Here is an 18538-nt window from a genome sequence, read left to right as displayed (position 1 = left end):
TATATATATATATATATAAAATAAATGCAACATTAGCGCTATTAATGTCATTGCGTTAAAAAATATCAGAATAGAACAATTTCTTACGTTTAATAGTTTGTTGTCAACTTATATAAAATTAACTGAATTTAATAAAAAAAATAATGTGACACATATTTTAAAATGAAAGGAAAATATTCCGAAATATAGAATCACTAGTCTCCAAAAATACATTTCGCTCGTTCAACCGACATTCATTTTTCATGAAAAAGATTAAGATTCCGTATTTAATGTCTGTTCGAGGAAAACTTACTTCTTAGAGGCATTGTTTCTTTCGAAAAACACGTGTCTAAATCGCAAGTATTATCTTTGTATATAATATTGATAAAAAATAGGATAAACGAAAAAAAGGATAGAAAAGGGTGAGCAGGGAGACTCACTCGGAGTCACTCGCAGGTACGTGCGAAGGGTTGCTTCGGTGAGTTTCATGGATGGGTAAATTCAAGGTTGTAGAGAGACGACTTCTCGAAACACACTAGCCGACCGCCATCTTTGTTTCTCCTGCGTGGTGCGTGGGTGTATCCGAGCGTGGAAGAAGCGGGGATGATGAGGGAGAACTGGACAGAAGGAGGGGAAGATGACGAAGAGGGAAGAAGGCGCTGCCGTCAGAATAGGGAGAGAAAGAGAGAGAGAAAAATGATAGGGAGGTAAAAAGGGGGACAGATATGAGACAGCAGGGTTAGGAGGACGGGGTGGGAAGAGGTGAGGAGGGAAAGGGGAAAAGGACGAAACGCAGTAATGAATCTGCGGCTATGAGGCAGGAAGGAAGGCGAAAAGTAGAAAAACGCGTAGCGTGATCGTCAGACGGCATCGACGAACGGATGTCGGCAGTGAGAGAGAAAAAATGTGAAACGGAGAGAAAAAGAGAGGGAGAAAGACTCGAACGGAAGGACAGGGGAAGGAATGAGGGAGCTAGAGGAGAAAGAAGGAACGGAGAGCACGTCCGAGCGAGATAAGAGTACAAGAAAAAGCGGAGGGTATGTCCGAGTTAATGTGATAAAGGGACGAGATAGGCGAAGAGGCGAGCGTGAGCGAGATAAAGAGGAATGCTGGCCTGGTGGAGGGGAACAAGTGGGATGGAGGGGACGTAATGTGGCGGGCGGTGATGGTGGCGGCGGAGGGGGAGGAAAGAGATAAAAAAAGGCTCCGGGAAAGATGAGAGGTGGCCAATGGCGGCGCGATACGACGCCGAGTCGTTGGTCTCTCTCTCCCCACTCTCTTACTTTGCCCAGCTAGCGTAGCTGCTTCAGCGCAGCATCCTATGATTCGTAGGTGGCGGTTCCCAGGCGAGCGAACGGAAATGCGCATGTACGCCCCCGAGCAGACATGACACTGCTCCCTTTTTCCCTCAAGGTTCCCCCGGCGAGGTCCCGCGAGGGTGCAATGCAGATATAGGCGTGGCGTTCTGGTCCTTCGCTTCGTCCGCGAATCCCTTGAAACTGCAGCGATTACGGGATTCGCCCTTCTCCCTTCGACGATTCGTTCATCCCTTCTGCTGAACTTTCCATATTTTTGTTTATAAATCACAAGTATTAAGAATTAATAACTACAACTAATTATTGATGATCTTCTTTAATAATCAATTTTTTAATTTTTTTGAAGCGATGTGTGTATAGTTATATTAGTCTTATATTGTCTATTTGTAATTATATTACATAATATTTTGTATGTTTCCTACTTTCTTAATTTTCGATATCGAATTGAGAAAGATGAAGCACGCAATGTTTCATTAATGGCATGCATAAAACAATTATAAATATAGAATGCATTTTATATGTTCTTATACTAAAACAGTGTATAAAAAACAAATTTAATAACTTTTACAATGGCAGTTTAATACAATTGTTAGAAAAGTTTTGCGTTCGTACATTTGTGACGGATTTCAATTTTCAGTTAACGATCGATTATTTGTTTCTTCTTGCTTCATCTCTTACGCAATAATCCACGTGTAAGATATTCGTGATGTTATCTACATATACATGTTATTCAGTTCGAAGCGCATTTAATTTCATCATTTCATTCCATTTTCGCAAAGTTTTGCATTATTTCTATATTTTTTTTATTACGTAAATTTGTTACGAAGATGTTATAACATTATTTCGCATGATATTGAATGCGTTTTGATGAGACTTAAGAAAAATATAAAAGTAAAAAGAGAGAGAGAAACGAATATTTCTTGAAAGGTCTAGATCTAAAATTTTATTTAACGTATTCGGATAACTACTTGATTTTGTAATCTTATTGTTTGTATTGTTTAATTACAATACTACTAGATTTGTTCTCTAAATATTTCTCGGATACGTTACCTCGAAAGAATTGTCTCGGTGAAATTTAGTGTGCAGGTCTTGCAATTGGAAATCTTTCTCCCTCGTGCTTTCCATTTCTAACGATCGCAATGTGACGAGAGACTAATCGTTACGACGTTCCGTGAACCAAGAAAACCGATTTCTATTCTTTCGATGCGTTTCTCGTCATCAATTCGAGCGACATTCTCTTAACTATGCGTTCTTATGATATATATATCTGATAGATGATCGTAAAGTTATAATCAAAAAGGTTTTAATTTTCTAGTCGATATTAAGTCACCTAAATTATTGCAAATTATGAAGTCATTTAAATTATTGCAAAAATAATTGTCTTAATTTTATATACTTAATTTACCTTTACATTATACTTATAAATTTTAATTTAGAGATAAGGAAGTTTCTTATAGAGTTTTTAGAGTAAGAATTAGAAAAAATTCCAGTAAGATGACTTTTTATCTTTCATATAAAAAGAAAGAAACGGTAATAAAAAAAACAAAATAATATGTATTAAAAAAAATGATGTTAAAGTAATTAAAAGTTTAATACAGATATATACGAAAATAATTTTATTGAACTATCAAGATAATTATATGGAACGCTCAAGCTGATTTTTAGAATCTATAAATTTTTTGCAGCATTACACATCATGCTTGAGTTTTCTACAAAATTATGTTGTTATGAGTTAACAAAATTATTTTCAGATCTGTATTTAGCTAAATCTTGAATTCAGCAAAATAATTTTTTTTGTATATAATATCTAATGAATTCAATAAATGTTAACATGAGATTACATTATGCTTTTTCATAATAATTATTTTAAGATAATATTTGTAAATAATGTATGTATATTTAATATCTTTTTCCACGCACTGTAAATTCATTTTCTTATAGATTTTATATTCTCTATTGAGGATCGATATTCTAATTCTTATTTAAGGAACTTTATTTTTTGTGAACATGATATAATAAAAAATTATAATAACATGTGCGCGCACTTTAGTGGCTGCTCAATTAAAAGCAGTTAGGCTTAGCGGCGAGAAGTGAAGAATCATTAACGATCAGGCACGCGTTAAACCGCAGGATAAAATTGATCGGACTTGTTTCTCTACACTTGACCAGAATGCACGCGCGCACATGATTTACGCGCATGAATAAAGTTCACCTGCCAACAGGTATGTTATATGGATAGCTGTCGAGCAGGTTCATTTGGGATCTCTCGACGACCAGTTATAGTCATTCAATTGACGAACAACCAGTGTATAATACGTTAATAAATTTAGTGGTCTCACAAAAGATAAATTATTATAACATTTGATACATTATGATACATAATTATAAAATGTTTATATTTTTTAAACAACGGTTTAGCAATCGTAATAATGACATTAAATTGACAGAGCTGGAACACCAATCCGTAAAAATTTATATTATTGTTCCAATTGAAATTCTAATATACGAATAAACTTATGTTTGTTCTATATGTAATATAGATTGTGAAATAATTATGGAAAATGCGCGAATGCAAAATGTATTGCGTCTTTCGAGTATTAAAGATGTCAGTATTATGTTTACGATCCTAATATTGAAATATACATATATATTTGTGTGTTTTGCATTGTCTTTTATTAGAGAATATCGTTTATTACAGAATAAACATATATTTGTATATAAAAGGTGGATGATTAATAACATAATAAGAAAATCTTTATTATATTTTAAATATATTTTTGTGGATAGTATTATTTTAAAGGTTTTTCGATTTTATGCAGTTACTGTTGGTTATCTTTTAATAATTTTGAAAATTTTACTTATTTATTAGTTTAAAAACAAAGAAATATGACAATTCTTTCTAAAAGAATAATTTCCAGTTATAAATTTTAGTTTAAATCTAAACAGATTTGATACAAAACAAAAATCTTATTTACCTTATTTTTATCTTTGTAAATTCTTTCGAAATCTTACATCATTTATCTTTTCGTTTCTTCTGATGTTTATTTATCCTGATATTATATTTGGCAATTTCTGGATTTTTCTTATCTTATTTTACGATTGTTCGTAAAAAAAAGAAACAATTATATTTATCTCTCTTTACAGAAATTTACTATTTTTGATATATTCTTTGGATATATAGACTGAGTATGAAACATTTATTCTCCACTATCGAACAGTAAATCGATGTTTTGGAAGATAGCTTATTATTTCTTCGTTCATTCTTTCTGACAGTTCACGGAAACACGCGCATGAATCATTGTGTTCGAAATTCATCTGTGCTCGAGACTGAAGTATTGTTCTCATAAAATTCTAAATTGAGAAAATAATTTATGTACAAGTGTCTACGTTGAATCAGAGAAAAATTTATCTTTCTCTATCAAACTCGATTATTAATTAAAAATTAATCGAAACTTTCAAGGTATATACTATAATTTTTCAAAAAAAATAATACATTAATTTAAAAATATCATTTAAACTTTGTAGGTATTGTAGATTTTATAGACTTTTATTATTATATATAGACTTTTATTATTGTAAATCATGATTTTACAAGAGAATTTGTTAGATATAATCTTAATTATTGCATAATTAATTTTTGATTATTTAAAATTTAACGAAACTTTTTTTGTAGGAGCAATAAGTTAAATACTAAAAGCAATTTGTCCCTACTATTATTTAATTATCTTATCACAGTTAATAGTTTCATTCCACTCTATTATATTAGGTATAAATATTATAACGTTACCGATTTGTATGAAAAGATCCAAAGTCTTCCAAATTAAATAAAAGCATCAGGTTGATATCAGAACATACAATGAGATTAATCTTGAGATTAGAAATAGACTGCTCTTATAATCCATCACGTGAACAAACATGATTTTAGACAAAAATTCTTTCAAGAATGAACTTTGAGTGTAAATATTTTTCCTCTTGATAAGGGAATTAAATAATTTAAATTTTAGTTTCTTACCTTGCATTCTAAGCCTGATTGCTAGTTTCTTGAGGTGTTCGTTGCGTTGTCCATACGCGTGTAAATAGAGAATGAGGAGACCGTCGAATGCGGTTAGAACGTCGGACGAGAACGTTGATAAGTATTATTGTCTCGGCTCCATCTGCGGTTCGGTCTGGGTATCAGCTTCCGGAATACTTAGTCAGATTTGTGTCCTGTCCTGTCGCTGACACAGTTCCTTACCCAGTACGGTTAAACCGGAGACGTAGCACCGGCGGATCCGGCGGTGGCTCCTGTTTATCCGCGGTTTTAAGGTCGGTGCGCATCAGTTAGCGTGATATATATTCTGACACACATTTTAAATCACTATACCGCGGACGAAATTTTGAATTGTGTCATAAAGGCAGCAACAGAACTTGACAACCCGAAACGTAACTTTCTCGTCATTGCAGACATTTTTCAGTAATCTTTTTGAAAAATTGCGATATGATGATTTATACCATCGTATACATTCGCGATTTAGATGGTTGCATAAATTTCTCTGTGATAAAAAGATTCTTCAGAATTATAGCTGTATTTCCTGTATATCTATTGCACTGCAGCATTTTTTCCTTTATTTGTGTAAATCGATGAAAAATAAGCATCACTTTGAGAAAAGAAAGATAAATGTAAATGATGAAATACAGAATCGATTATGCGAACCGCAATATAAATTTATTTAGAGAGAATAATATTCTTGCCATAATTTTACACACTCTCTTTTTAGCTTGAATTGACAAATTCGCTTCTTTTATTATATTTGAAACGATTCGGTTTTCCTGTTTCGTCAGCAGATTTGTGGTCCAGAGAAGTCACGCTCGTTCTGCGGGTTTTTCCGGTCTTCCTGAAATCTCTGTCTGAGGAATGAATGAGAAATCATAACATGAAGCTCAGTTTCCTCGACTATTAAGCATTTGGTTTTCAGTCGAACAATAAAAGTAAATTGGCTATTTATAATAATTATTGGCTATTTATATAATAATTAATTATATTTATGATAGTTAATTATCATTTATTAGAAACTTATTTTTTATATTCTATGTTTAATTATTTCACATTTTATATTTTGATCTTTAAATTAAAAGTTATATTTTATGTGTTACAGTGACTGGACCCGAGAATGGATCCAGCCAGGAACAGGAAAACGAAACGCAAATTGATGCTGCATCACCATCATCAAGTGTAAATATTTTAAATCATATTTCAATACAAAGTTTATTAGGCATTTGTATTGCTAATAAATTGAAAAAAAAATTTTAAAACTTACAATTAGTAAAAAATGACATAATAAAAAATATTTTGTATTTGTATTATAAACGGTCCTTATTAAAATTTGAATTTTCTCCATATTCAAGTGTTAATTTAACATAATGTGATTTTGTTATTTAAATATTTAGTGTTAAATTAATATTCAATAATGCCAAATAATGCAATTTATGAGTAAGTGAACAAATAATATAAAAATAATGTATTTTAAAACGTAAATGATAAATACATATTAATTTAACATAAGTGTTAATTTCACTGAAAAGATATACTTTTATTGTTTGCTTATAAATTATGTTACATTTTTTTGTATTAATTTTTTTTTATATAATATCTGTGTTATTCTTTCTAACATAATCATTTTATGTTAAATTAATATAATAAGTTGAGTAGATCATTTGGAACACGTAAAATTTATTAAATTAATGACAACAAATTTGTTAAATTAATGATAACAAAAATTTGAAACGATTAATCTTAGTTAAATAATCTTAGTTAAATTATCAGAGTTAAAAAAAGGCAAATTATTAACGTAAATACAACTATATTTTTGTAGTAATGATGTTTTTATGTAAACGATATATTGCAGGAATTCTTAAAAAAGATTGCATATTTTTCTCCGAAAAATGTAGGTTGAGCTATCGGAGAATGGCGCGCATCCATGCCCGACGTGCCCGTCGGTATTTTCCAGTTCCCACGAACTGACGAATCATCTGCGTGGCCACAATTCCCCTCGCAGCACAGACTGCAGCGGCGAAGAGGACTATAGTTGTAGCGTATGTAATAAGGTACTTAGTTCGGCGAGTTCGCTGGACCGGCATGTGCTGGTGCACTCAGGCGAACGACCGTTCAAGTGCAAACATTGCGATATGTCGTTCACGACGAATGGCAACATGAACCGACACGTGAGATGTACACATCGGATGGTGTCGCCGAACAGTTGCACGGACTCTGAAGGTAGCAGCAGTTCGGAAAGACCGGCGGGGACAAGTCAAGACGAGTACAACAACAATGAGATAACTAGGCACAATTCACCGGACTTGATCGACGATCGACAACAACCGTCGCCCAGCAACAACCGCGGAAACAAGCGGAAATGCGCAGACGAAGACATCAGTGACATGGAGGATCAGAGGAGGCATAAGATCCTCTTGAACAACACCAAGATGTCGATCAGGTGTAGGCCAGAGGATGAGCAAAAAACTTTTGGTTGTTTGCTCTGCAGTCAGGATTTCGCAAGCAGTGCGATTTTGGAGTCTCATATGGAGCGCGTGCACCCGGGTTCTCCAGCTACATGCGAGACCTGCAACCAGTCGTTCAAGAATCATCGTGCGTTAAACCTTCATCGTTCAATGAGACACTACAAGAAGAACTCGGAAGGCAACAACAGCCGTAGCCTGCGTAACACTGTGGACGGTTTCAGGGATCTGACGTTCATTGATTTTTCGTCCATCAAATTTCCAACGATCGCTCGGGCGATGTGCGAGCGTGAACTGCATCGACCGGCCTCTGGCGAGGCCAATAGGTTCCAGTGCATGAAGTGCTTGCACGCGTTTCCCTGCAGACAGGCCCAATTAGCCCATGAAAAAGAATGCAAGGGTCCCTACAAGAACAAAAGAAACAGCAACGATAACAACAATAATAATGATATTAGTACTAACAACAATCTCGAGACAGAGCTGAACGATCCGAGCCCGCAGCCCGATGATCCTAAGACAAAGCGCGAGATATTTTTCGCTGTGTTGGATCTACAGAATAAGTCTTTGGCGCACGAGACGAAGGAACCACGAGAACCAAGCGAAATCAGGGAATTGAAAGAGACTAAGGATTTAGCGGATATCCCGAGCATCTTATCTGTTAGTCTGAATGGACTGCAGACCTTTCCTCGATCGGATGCGAGCACGCCCGAAAATAACATCAAATTCAATCCAAATATTGGCTCTTCAGGTTCCTCAGGCACCTGTTCGTCCGAATACAATGAAGAAGAAGCGCAGGATGCCTTCACCGCGGAATTCCGGAAGATGAAACTGAAGGGCGAGTTCCCATGTAGACTATGCACATCTGTATTTCCCAATTTGCGAGCATTGAAGGGACACAATCGTGCGCATATGAACGTGGAACCGGGTATGTCATATCCGTGCAATATGTGTCCTTATAGCAGTACTGACAAAGGAGCTCTGATGAAGCATCTGAGATCGCATAACGGTGACAGGCCGTTTGAATGCTCTCTCTGCAATTATGCATTCACCACCAAAGCAAATTGCGAGAGGCACGTGAAGAATCGTCACGGGATGATTAGCAAAGAAGACGTTAAGAATGCATTAATCTATCATCCGAATGAAGATTCGACAAACGATAACATCGAAAGAAGCTCGCCCAGAGTCATCAGAGAAGATGTGCGGAAGACACTTATTTATCCGAATGAACGCGAAGAGACTCCTCAACAACAAATACACTATCCGTCTATAGCAATGGATTGTAATCCTGGACCATCGAATATTTGCCCCGAGATATTGATGAATCGCTATGATAAGTCGGACGCGTTCACCAGAGTGAAGATGCAGGCTCTTAATCTTGTCAAAAGAAACGCCGACGAAGCAAACGTATCTCACGATTTGCTCGTGAAATCTAATTATTCGAAGATCGATGACGATGTCGAGTCGGGATCGTCGGACGGCAGCGTGTCTCTAGTCAGTGATACCAAAACGGATACACACCAAAGAATTCAAGCTAGTCCGATGAACCTGACGAAGCCCTCAACAAGCTCTGGGTTGAGCTCGGGGGAGGACGGTCCGTTGGATCTGTCCATGGATGTGTTGGATCTGAGCAGAAAGCGAAAGAGAGAAAATGAGGATTGCGGTTCACAGGAGGAGAAGCGGTTTAAGAGCAATCAACAGGAATTGTACGCCACGAATCCAGCATTGCTGTTGACTCAAGCTTTGCTGAACAGAGCACGTGAGAGCTCACCGACGACGTCACTGGAGACTCTTTATGCGAATACTATTTATCGCAATTTCGGTACGTTAACCAGTGCCGGCATGATACCGCCATACTTCCTCAGTCCTCACATGTTCGGCCAGGAATTAACGAAGGGCAGACTACAGAAGGAATTGGTTAGAGGTTTGCAGCTCACTGGTGGCGGTACACTTTCAGTGGATCCGTCACTACCCAGCACCAGTTACGCAGCGTATCCGCAAACAAGGGACACTCCGCAATCCTCGAGTGAGCAAAATGCTTATGCAAACTTGATGAATACGCAGATTACTAATCAGACCGCGCCGAGCCGTGAAAAAACAGATGTTATCCCATCGAATGATCCTGTAAAGATGGTACTCAAGAACGGAGTATTAATCCCCAAGCAAAAGCAACGTAGATATCGTACCGAGAGACCTTTTACTTGTGAGCATTGCACGGCGAGATTCACGCTTAGGAGTAATATGGAACGACATATCAAGCAACAGCATCCACAATATTGGAGCCAAAGACCTCGCGGTGGACATTCGACTAGAGGTCGACCGCCCGCAAGTCATCCAAGTATGATACAGACTACTAGTCCATCGTCCTCGCAAATAGTTCAACCATATTCGAGCATTCTTCCGAACGTCGACACGCCGGGGATCACATCGGACTACGGCACACACCCTATCTCGGATCAAGTAAAATACGCGATTTTAGCGCAACAACTGAAGGCCAATAAAATAGATGACAATGAGTCAGACAACGAAATGGTGATAGACGAGGAGCCGGTTGATCGGGACGTTCAGGAATCGCAAGTTCAACGCGAGTCTAGTATGAGTTTGTTGAGAGATCAGTTGGAAAACAGCGATGGTGTTAAAGATATTCTCGTAAAAACAGAAGCGGCCGAGTCCGCGGAGGAAACCTCGGAAGAAACCCACGGTGAACAGATCACACGGAATAACATCGACGCCGATCTGGAAGAATCCGCAGCTGAAAGCAAATCAATACGCGCTGAAGAAATGATACAATCCACTGAAAAGGAACAAGGCAAACTTGAAGACGGAGCGCCCGATCTCGCTAGTGTCTCAAAACTTTTAGACAATGCGTCTCAGCAATATCAACAATTTCAACCGCAATATTTGAGTGACGAGGAGGGCCCCGTTGCGTCGACCAGTGGTAATAACTCCGGCAGCGAGAAGTCCGATTCTATGAATTCCTTGAACTCCGGAAATGATTCCTCGCCAAATAAGAAGAAGAAAAAGAAGAAGAAGTCCGCATACTCAATGGCACCAAACCGCGTTTCATGTCCGTATTGTGACCGTCAATTTCCATGGACTTCGTCGCTGAGACGACACATTCTCACCCACACTGGCCAGAAGCCGTATCAGTGCATTCACTGTTCGCATCATTTCACTACCAAGTCCAACTGCGACCGCCATTTGTTGAGAAAGCACAAGGCGAAAGCGAACAAAATGCGCCGTGTCAGGAATTCATCCTCGCCGGACGTCCAAGTAGTCGCTAGCAGCAGCAGTAGCAGCAACGGCAGCAACACATTCTCCATGAGAAATGTGCCCGAGAGGCCGTTCAAATGTCATCAGTGTCCAAGCTCGACGTTCGCCACGTTGGGCAATCTGAAGAAGCATCGGTCGAGTAAGCACCGCAAGAATGCGTCTAGATCGGAATCTAGTGATCAACAAAACAGTCCGCCTCAATGCCCCGCGCAAAATGACCAGAGCGATTACGAGAGCCGTTCATCGAGCATGTCCGACAACATGGAGAACACATCGTCTGCCGTCGCAGTCGCGAAACCGACTTCCACCGCGTCACCCTCGATAAATGACGCCACCAGATCGCGCAAATCACCAAGATTATCACCGAGTCCCGGTGATGTACCCTTCAAATGTTATCTGTGCGACAGCGGTTTCTCGGAACGACAGGACTGCCTGGACCACATCAAAGCCAATCATAGTCGTTCATACGATATGTTGAAGGCCAAAGGGGCTCTCGACATGGCGTCCATGAATATAGATGCAAACGAAGATCAGATGTTAGCATCGCACCAACATCTCAGTGATGGAGAAGAAAAGAAAGGCCGTTTTCCTGATTACAGCAACAGAAAGGTAATAAGGTATAACGGAATTCTAAAAAGATTTCTAGAAGAATTATACTGATGCGAACATGATTCGCATGAAAAAATAAATAAAAATAATGTCAAATATACATTTTATAAGTGTTTTCAAGTTTGCGTCGATAATAATACAATTGAAGTAACATTCTTGTATCTCCTCCATCCAGGTTATGTGCGCTTTCTGCTTGAGACGATTTTGGTCCGCGGAAGATCTCCGGCGTCACATGAGGACCCACACGGGTGAGAGGCCCTTCGAATGCGACATATGCACCAGGAAATTCACGCTCAAACACAGCATGCTACGCCACCGTAAGAAACATGAGTCAGTGGATTCCGCCATGTATATAGCTAACAGCGGCGACGAGGACAATTCGCCTGCGCAACCACCAACGATAACACCTAGGAGTCAACAGCACTCGCCAATCTCCACTAACACCAGCAGGCCCCGCACACAGGATAGAATCTCTTTGCCAACCGTCGCGGCGGTAGCAACGGCGGATGCGGCACCCTGTGCCCTGATGCGATACAATCACTATGATAACATGGCCACTCTCACCGGTAGAATGGCGAACGACGGTCCCCAAGGTGCCGCATCCGCTCCGCTGTCTTCTCCGCCGCCTCCCGCGGAGATACCCAGTGAGAGCGGAGACAACGACCTGATCTCTAATTTGCTGGGTATACGCGAGAAAGGTTTGCTCGACAAGGTTCTTCTAAGCTCGGCGGACGACGCGGCGAAGTTATTGGGGGTGAACCATAATGAGTAATCGAATGATCAATCGTGTAAGAGACAAAAAGAAGAGGGGTACGATCAGACATATAAATCGCGTGAATAGATATAGATTAAATTGGATAAAAATACAGATTGGAATAAAGACAGATTAGATTCGGAGTGAATGTAAAGTATAGAACTGTACTCAAGATATTAATTACCGAGATATTAAACAACTATTTTGAATCTCAGAAGATTATGAGTAGAAAAAAAAGCAGAATTGTAATGTAACAAACCGTTTACCGCTAACGAGAGTTATTCTAAAGATTATTAGAAGATTAAAATTATCATTAACGTCTGATCGCACACCACTTTCTTTTATGGTTCATGAGCACAGAAGATATCTTGAAATTATTCGGATTTTTCGATTCTCCGTTTAGGTCACTATTTCATTTGTATGTTTTTGTTGTACGACAAATTTTTCAAGCTTGTTGATTGGTTATAGAGATCCGAGGATCATTGCACACATTTGTTATATGACAAAAATCCACAAATGAAATAGCACCCTTAAGGTTCACGATCGTGCCTTATACTCTTTTATCAATTTATCGCACGTGTTCGTATAAAACACTGTAGTGTCTTATAAAGTTTATCTGATGAAATTATTTGTGAGCATTATACGCTACGTACGATGTAAAATTTTACCATTTGTAATGAGAACAGAATTGTCAACAAATTTGCTTACATTGCAAAAAGTAGGTGATACGAAGGAATCAATAGGAAGTTTATTCTACGCAAATTATGTTTTTTATTATTTTAAACTAATATTTTCGATTAAATCTTATTTTTTAATACAATCTTAATTTTGTACAGTAAAAACAGATCGGTATATAAGAATCACTTCGATATATAAGAAAATAAAAAAAGAAGTAATTGTTCTCAAAATCATATCTCGATTTTGAAGAAATTTAAAAAGTAATTCAAAAAATTTCTTTCGATTCGTTTTGCAGTTCACCTATTTTTTGCGTAAATATTCGCTATGAACTATGGTGAAGTATATTATTTGCTATCATGACGTACATTTTCTTTATCATTGAAAAGTACCTGCGCTGCACATTCCATTCAGTTTAATTTGTCGATAAAAACGACAAATTACGATTTAAAAATAAATGTTACATAGTATATCTTCCTCTTTTATCAATGCATCCGTACTATTTACGCTTCTGATAAATTCCTTCGTAACGCTTCGTTACGAGAAGCGTTCTTCATGATCCCGTATGCCTTTATATTGGTGCGTGTGTGTATGTGTATATATACACTATCGTTTAAAAATTCTCGAACCTTAAATATAAAATAAAACATATTCTTGTAATTTTTTTACATTTTGACAATATATCTACAATAATTTGATCTTTTTTAACGGTAAAATAATAAAAATAACTATAATGGATCGATATTGCTTGGAAAATTTATTCTTTATCAAAAAAATTTCTTTCTTTTTTTGCTTTTACTACAGTCCAATTTATGTATTTTGTTAATTAATTTTTCATGACTTTTCAAGTGTATATTATTTCTCCTCAGGCATTTCAAACAAATTGTCAGAGTTGTGATATATAGTTAAAAAGGATCAAACTATGTTGCCAAAATTTAAAAACATTGCACAAGAATGTTTTATTTTATTTTAAGAGTATCCGAAAAGTTATAAATGCACGCGATAACATATTATGTATATATATATATATATATATATACACTTATGGAAATTGCAACAATTTGAATATATATAAGATTTGATGTGATCAATATTGTTTGCGAATGCACCATAATTTCGCAAACGCGTTAACGTAGTTATCTTAAATGCATTATTATTATGTCATGAAAAGTGTATTAGGAATCGGAAGATAATGCGAAATATTGTTTGTATCTACATTTCACGCGCAGTATTAGGTGACGCGCGATTGCGATTCCTCAATTGTCTCAATTATAACGCCGTTGTAGCGGAGTGTGAAGAAATATGAAGATAGAAAAAAAGAGAAAAGAAGACAAGGTTCCCTCTTTAAAAGGAGGCTGAACTTGCGAACATTTTTCGCGACGCCAATAAGATGGACGCTGCATTTAAATCCAAAGATAAATTCATTTTACGCAATGAATTATTCTAAGTTAGCCATACGCACTAGGATCTTATTTATTATTAGTTACGTACTTCTATGAGAGTGAGAAAAAAAACGTAATTTAGAGTGTGAATGTGACTAGCATGTAAATCGCCGCGACGTATTTGGCGAAATTCGTGTTCTGAACTCGGATGTTCCGCGGGACCGTTCCCGACTGCGACTTCACGCGGAAAATCTCGAGATCGATCCTGCACGTAAATGGTAAGGAAACTCGCTCGTTCAAGGCTCGCAAATAGTTACGTATACGTATCGATTTTGTTCTTTTCGATAGGACAGCGAGCGAGACGAAATGCAATCTTCACAAAATGATATATGGAAACGCGAGGAGCAATATATGGTGAAGTTATAATCACTATCAATCAATTAGATGAATAATGCCTCGTCGCCTTATGGAATCTTAGTGTATATAGATAGCTCTCGGTTATCTTTCGCGGATGCAATTATACCAAATGATTAACTTGACGTAGGTAGATAATATAGATTAGATTAGATTAGAGCGTGAGATGAGAGTTAGACGGTAGATTTAACTAGGCCAAAGGGAAACGATTTGTGTATTTCCTATTCCTTCACTCTATCCACATACACACACCCCATTTTGTTGTTCGTTTGTGCTTTTACGCAATCTCGTATCGTCTCTACTTACATCACATTCTCTCTTCAATCTCCTCCTTCCTCTGTCTCCACACATACATAACTACAAACACACACACACACACACACACACACACACACACACACACACAAATACACATAGATATACGATATTTATTATTTTATAATGGAGACGTTTGTACACGGCTATGTTTTAGCCAAGTCCGAAACCGAGATTGGGAATAATCATCGTTCTTGATCTCGTCCCGGCACATCTCCTTGCGATGTCTCTGTCGAAGGACGTTTACAGATTCAGCCTCCGTCCATAAAAAAAAAAAGGTTCAGTATCTTTACGAAGCGTCGCATTCCGCGGCATTTTGTAAAGGAAAGGCTTAGGTTTTCTTTGTAAACGGGCCGAGTTTACAAATATCCTGCGATAGACACACTACGCGTAAATACATTAATTAAGGCTTTTCTGCGCATACGTATATGCTATAGGCGAACGAAGGAAAGTTATATTTATCGAAGCGAATGAGTCCGTTAGAAACTTTTCGAGTGACATTTTCTCCTCTCCCGACTGTCGTGAAAAACAAGATATCAAATAATCATTGTAGCGCACGTGTACATGAATAAGTTATATTCTCTAATTTATAAATCAGGAATAATAATAAACGATATGCAATGGATGTATGATCATCTTTTATTTCTTTTTCATGGTTAAACAATTCTTACGAACTCTTTGGAGTAATTTACAAAGAAATATTTTTCAGATTTAACAAATAAATTCTCGAAGTAAATGTTTTGCGACTTATAATTTGCAATTTAATTATTAAAAATCATTTAAATAAATTGAAAGATTTAAAAAAAAACTAAAAATGAGGTAAAATCTAAAATCTTAAAAAAATAATGAAATAATTTATATTATATTATTGATATATTTTATAATTTTTATAGTTTAAATTGGTATATCAAAATTAAAAATAAATTTTTTATTTGATGATTCATACAATATCTACTCGACAAAAATCAATAGCTAATTAAATAAATATTTCATAAATATTTTCTGATGTCGATTCAGTTCCATCAATGCAAGATTAATTTTAATCTCGGTTCAATTCACTCTTTATCTTCTTGTAATTCAAAGAATTAGATATCAATGATAGAATTTTTATATTATTAGATATTGATAATAGAATTTTAATCTCGGTTCAATTTAATTTTTATGTTCTAATTCTAAGAATCGAGATTGTCGTTAATCTTACATTAATGAAAAATCAGGCTTTATTATTTTATGCCAATACTGTATATCTGTAGCCCATGCATTTTGAAAAAAACTTAAATTTTGACATTATAGGTAAATGTTATACCTAAATCCTGTACATCATTTTATTAAATAACATAATCTTTCTAGTATAAAATGTAAAATATTATATTACATGCATTATATCACATGCAAAACAATACAATACGTAAAAGTCATAAAAAATTTTTTTTGAGCGCTTTCTTTTAATAAATCGAAAAAGTAAGGCACTGTACTTTATTTTGTCCGAAAGAAATGAAAATTTACGAAGTGAGAATTGTATCTCTTTACAAAGATAACAATTGTAATTCATTTGACAAGTTCAAAACTGGACAATCGACAAATATTTCGGTATTCCTCACTTCCTTTATTACAGCCTCAGTCTTTTTCAGATATTCCTTTATGTGGTCTTTGGTGAGATATGGTGCTTTGCCAGCATCATAAATAAGAAACCAGTTGATCACATTCCTGTAAAAGTTATCGTAGAAGATTTGCGGCGTGTTAAAAGTCTTGCCCATATCTGCAACGATCAGTTCCTCCAACTCGTGCTCGGAAGGTTGATACACCATGAACACTAATTTTCTCAGAAAGCCAGATATAATATTCTCGTCCTCTTTAATGTTGTATAGACATACCATTATTCTGGGCACCTTTTTTAATGCTTTTATGTCAATACGATATCTCTTGCCCTTTCCCTCGAAACCATAGAGTCTATCATTTTCTACTGGTACTAAGAAATTAAATGCTTCAATGTTCATGTTTGTAAAAATTGTTAGGTCCAGGATTTGATCGGGCGTGATCTTCTCGAAGCTATCAAGCAAATTTACGTAGGCTTTGAATAGATAGATCAAACTGCCTTGACGATGCAATTTATGCTGAGATAATAAATGGTAACTAGTGATATTGGAGTTTTTTGTCAAGGATCTCTTGTGCTTGATTTGCATGAAACGATACATATATTTTTTATCGGAGATGCTTCCGTCCGCCTTTATATCATTAATGGCATATTTCAAAACAAGATCATGAAATCCAAGCGCGTTCTGTACTTCCGTAGCCAACCACCAATTGCTGATCCTCGCATCCTTCTGGCACATCAGCTTCCATGCGATCCATGTTATGAGCTTCACTTGGTAAACAATACCGCGCGTGGGGCCGGTTTTTAAATAGGAGGCTGCATATTGATTGTCCGAGTCTGCGGAATTAACATTATTACATTAGATTATATTATAAAACTAGGATACCACGCGCGATAAAGATTTGTGATTTTATAATAATGAAAAAAATTGTGATCATTAATAAATAAAGTATCTTATATATAAGCGGAAAAAGAGTTATAACTGTAAAGCAGAATTTTAATACAAAGCTTATCAAATTGTTTGATAATAATGGAAAAATGTTAATTAGATTTAGTAAAAATAATGCCACATAAATTTCACTAGAACACTAATGTTTCATAAAAATTAAACTTTTTAAGTATACATCTTGTAAACGTTGAGACTAGAGAAAAAACAAAGATAGAAAGCTAAATTTTAAAATTATTAGATATCTAAAAATAAATAATAAATATTAATAAAATGCTAAAAAATGTATAAGAATTGATAGATTTAAATATGATATCGATATTACTATCGATGTCGTCATAACGAGGATCGACGAATCAACTAAGCTATAATTAAATCTGATACAAAAGAAATGCTGATAAAAAAGAAATACGAGTCGGTCATAAAGTGATATATGATTCTCTTAGCGCGATTAGAAAGAGAGATGTTAAATTCTTTACATATGAATTTTATTTCCTGCTGTCGATTCAAGAAATGCTTATTGAACATTATGTGCTAGTGTGTAAACTTTGAGTAATATTTATGTTATTTGACATTAAATTGATGAGGAAAAAGATCAAGATAATTCAATCGATATTTATTGCAACCTTGACAAAGAATGATATCTCAAGTGTGATATTAAATGTAGGTAGATCGTTCAACAATTGCGATATAGGGCAATATAATGATATCATTCGATTACACATCGATGTCCGATTATTCTAAAAATCATTGAAGACGGATATACAACTGATCGACAAAGTTATCACT

At 36.1% G+C, this 18538-nt stretch overlaps 2 protein-coding genes across 2 annotated transcripts in view; one reads left to right on the top strand and one right to left on the bottom strand.

Annotated features, from left to right (window-relative positions):
- Positions 1 to 13150, top strand: part of LOC108694676 (ras-responsive element-binding protein 1) — an 18703-nt gene extending 5553 nt beyond the window's left edge. The window contains exons 2-4 of the mRNA XM_018204305.1: positions 6431 to 6507; positions 7224 to 11669; positions 11845 to 13150. Of these exons, the coding sequence (XP_018059794.1) occupies positions 6431 to 6507; positions 7224 to 11669; positions 11845 to 12441 (5120 nt within the window). The 3' untranslated portion in view covers positions 12442 to 13150. The remainder of the gene's footprint in view (positions 1 to 6430; positions 6508 to 7223; positions 11670 to 11844) is intronic.
- Positions 13151 to 16468: 3318 nt separating this feature from the next.
- Positions 16469 to 18538, bottom strand: part of LOC108694642 — a 5256-nt gene continuing 3186 nt past the window's right edge. Inside the window, exon 2 of the mRNA XM_018204246.1 lies at positions 16469 to 17640. Coding sequence (XP_018059735.1) covers positions 16736 to 17640 — 905 coding nt within the window. The 3' untranslated portion in view covers positions 16469 to 16735. The remainder of the gene's footprint in view (positions 17641 to 18538) is intronic.

Source organism: Atta colombica, unplaced genomic scaffold, assembly GCF_001594045.1.
Source record: "Atta colombica isolate Treedump-2 unplaced genomic scaffold, Acol1.0 scaffold121, whole genome shotgun sequence".
NCBI classification, from domain to species: Eukaryota; Metazoa; Arthropoda; class Insecta; order Hymenoptera; family Formicidae; genus Atta; species Atta colombica.
Note: the sequence above shows the minus strand (reverse complement) of the source record. Positions and strands in the feature narration are given on the sequence as shown.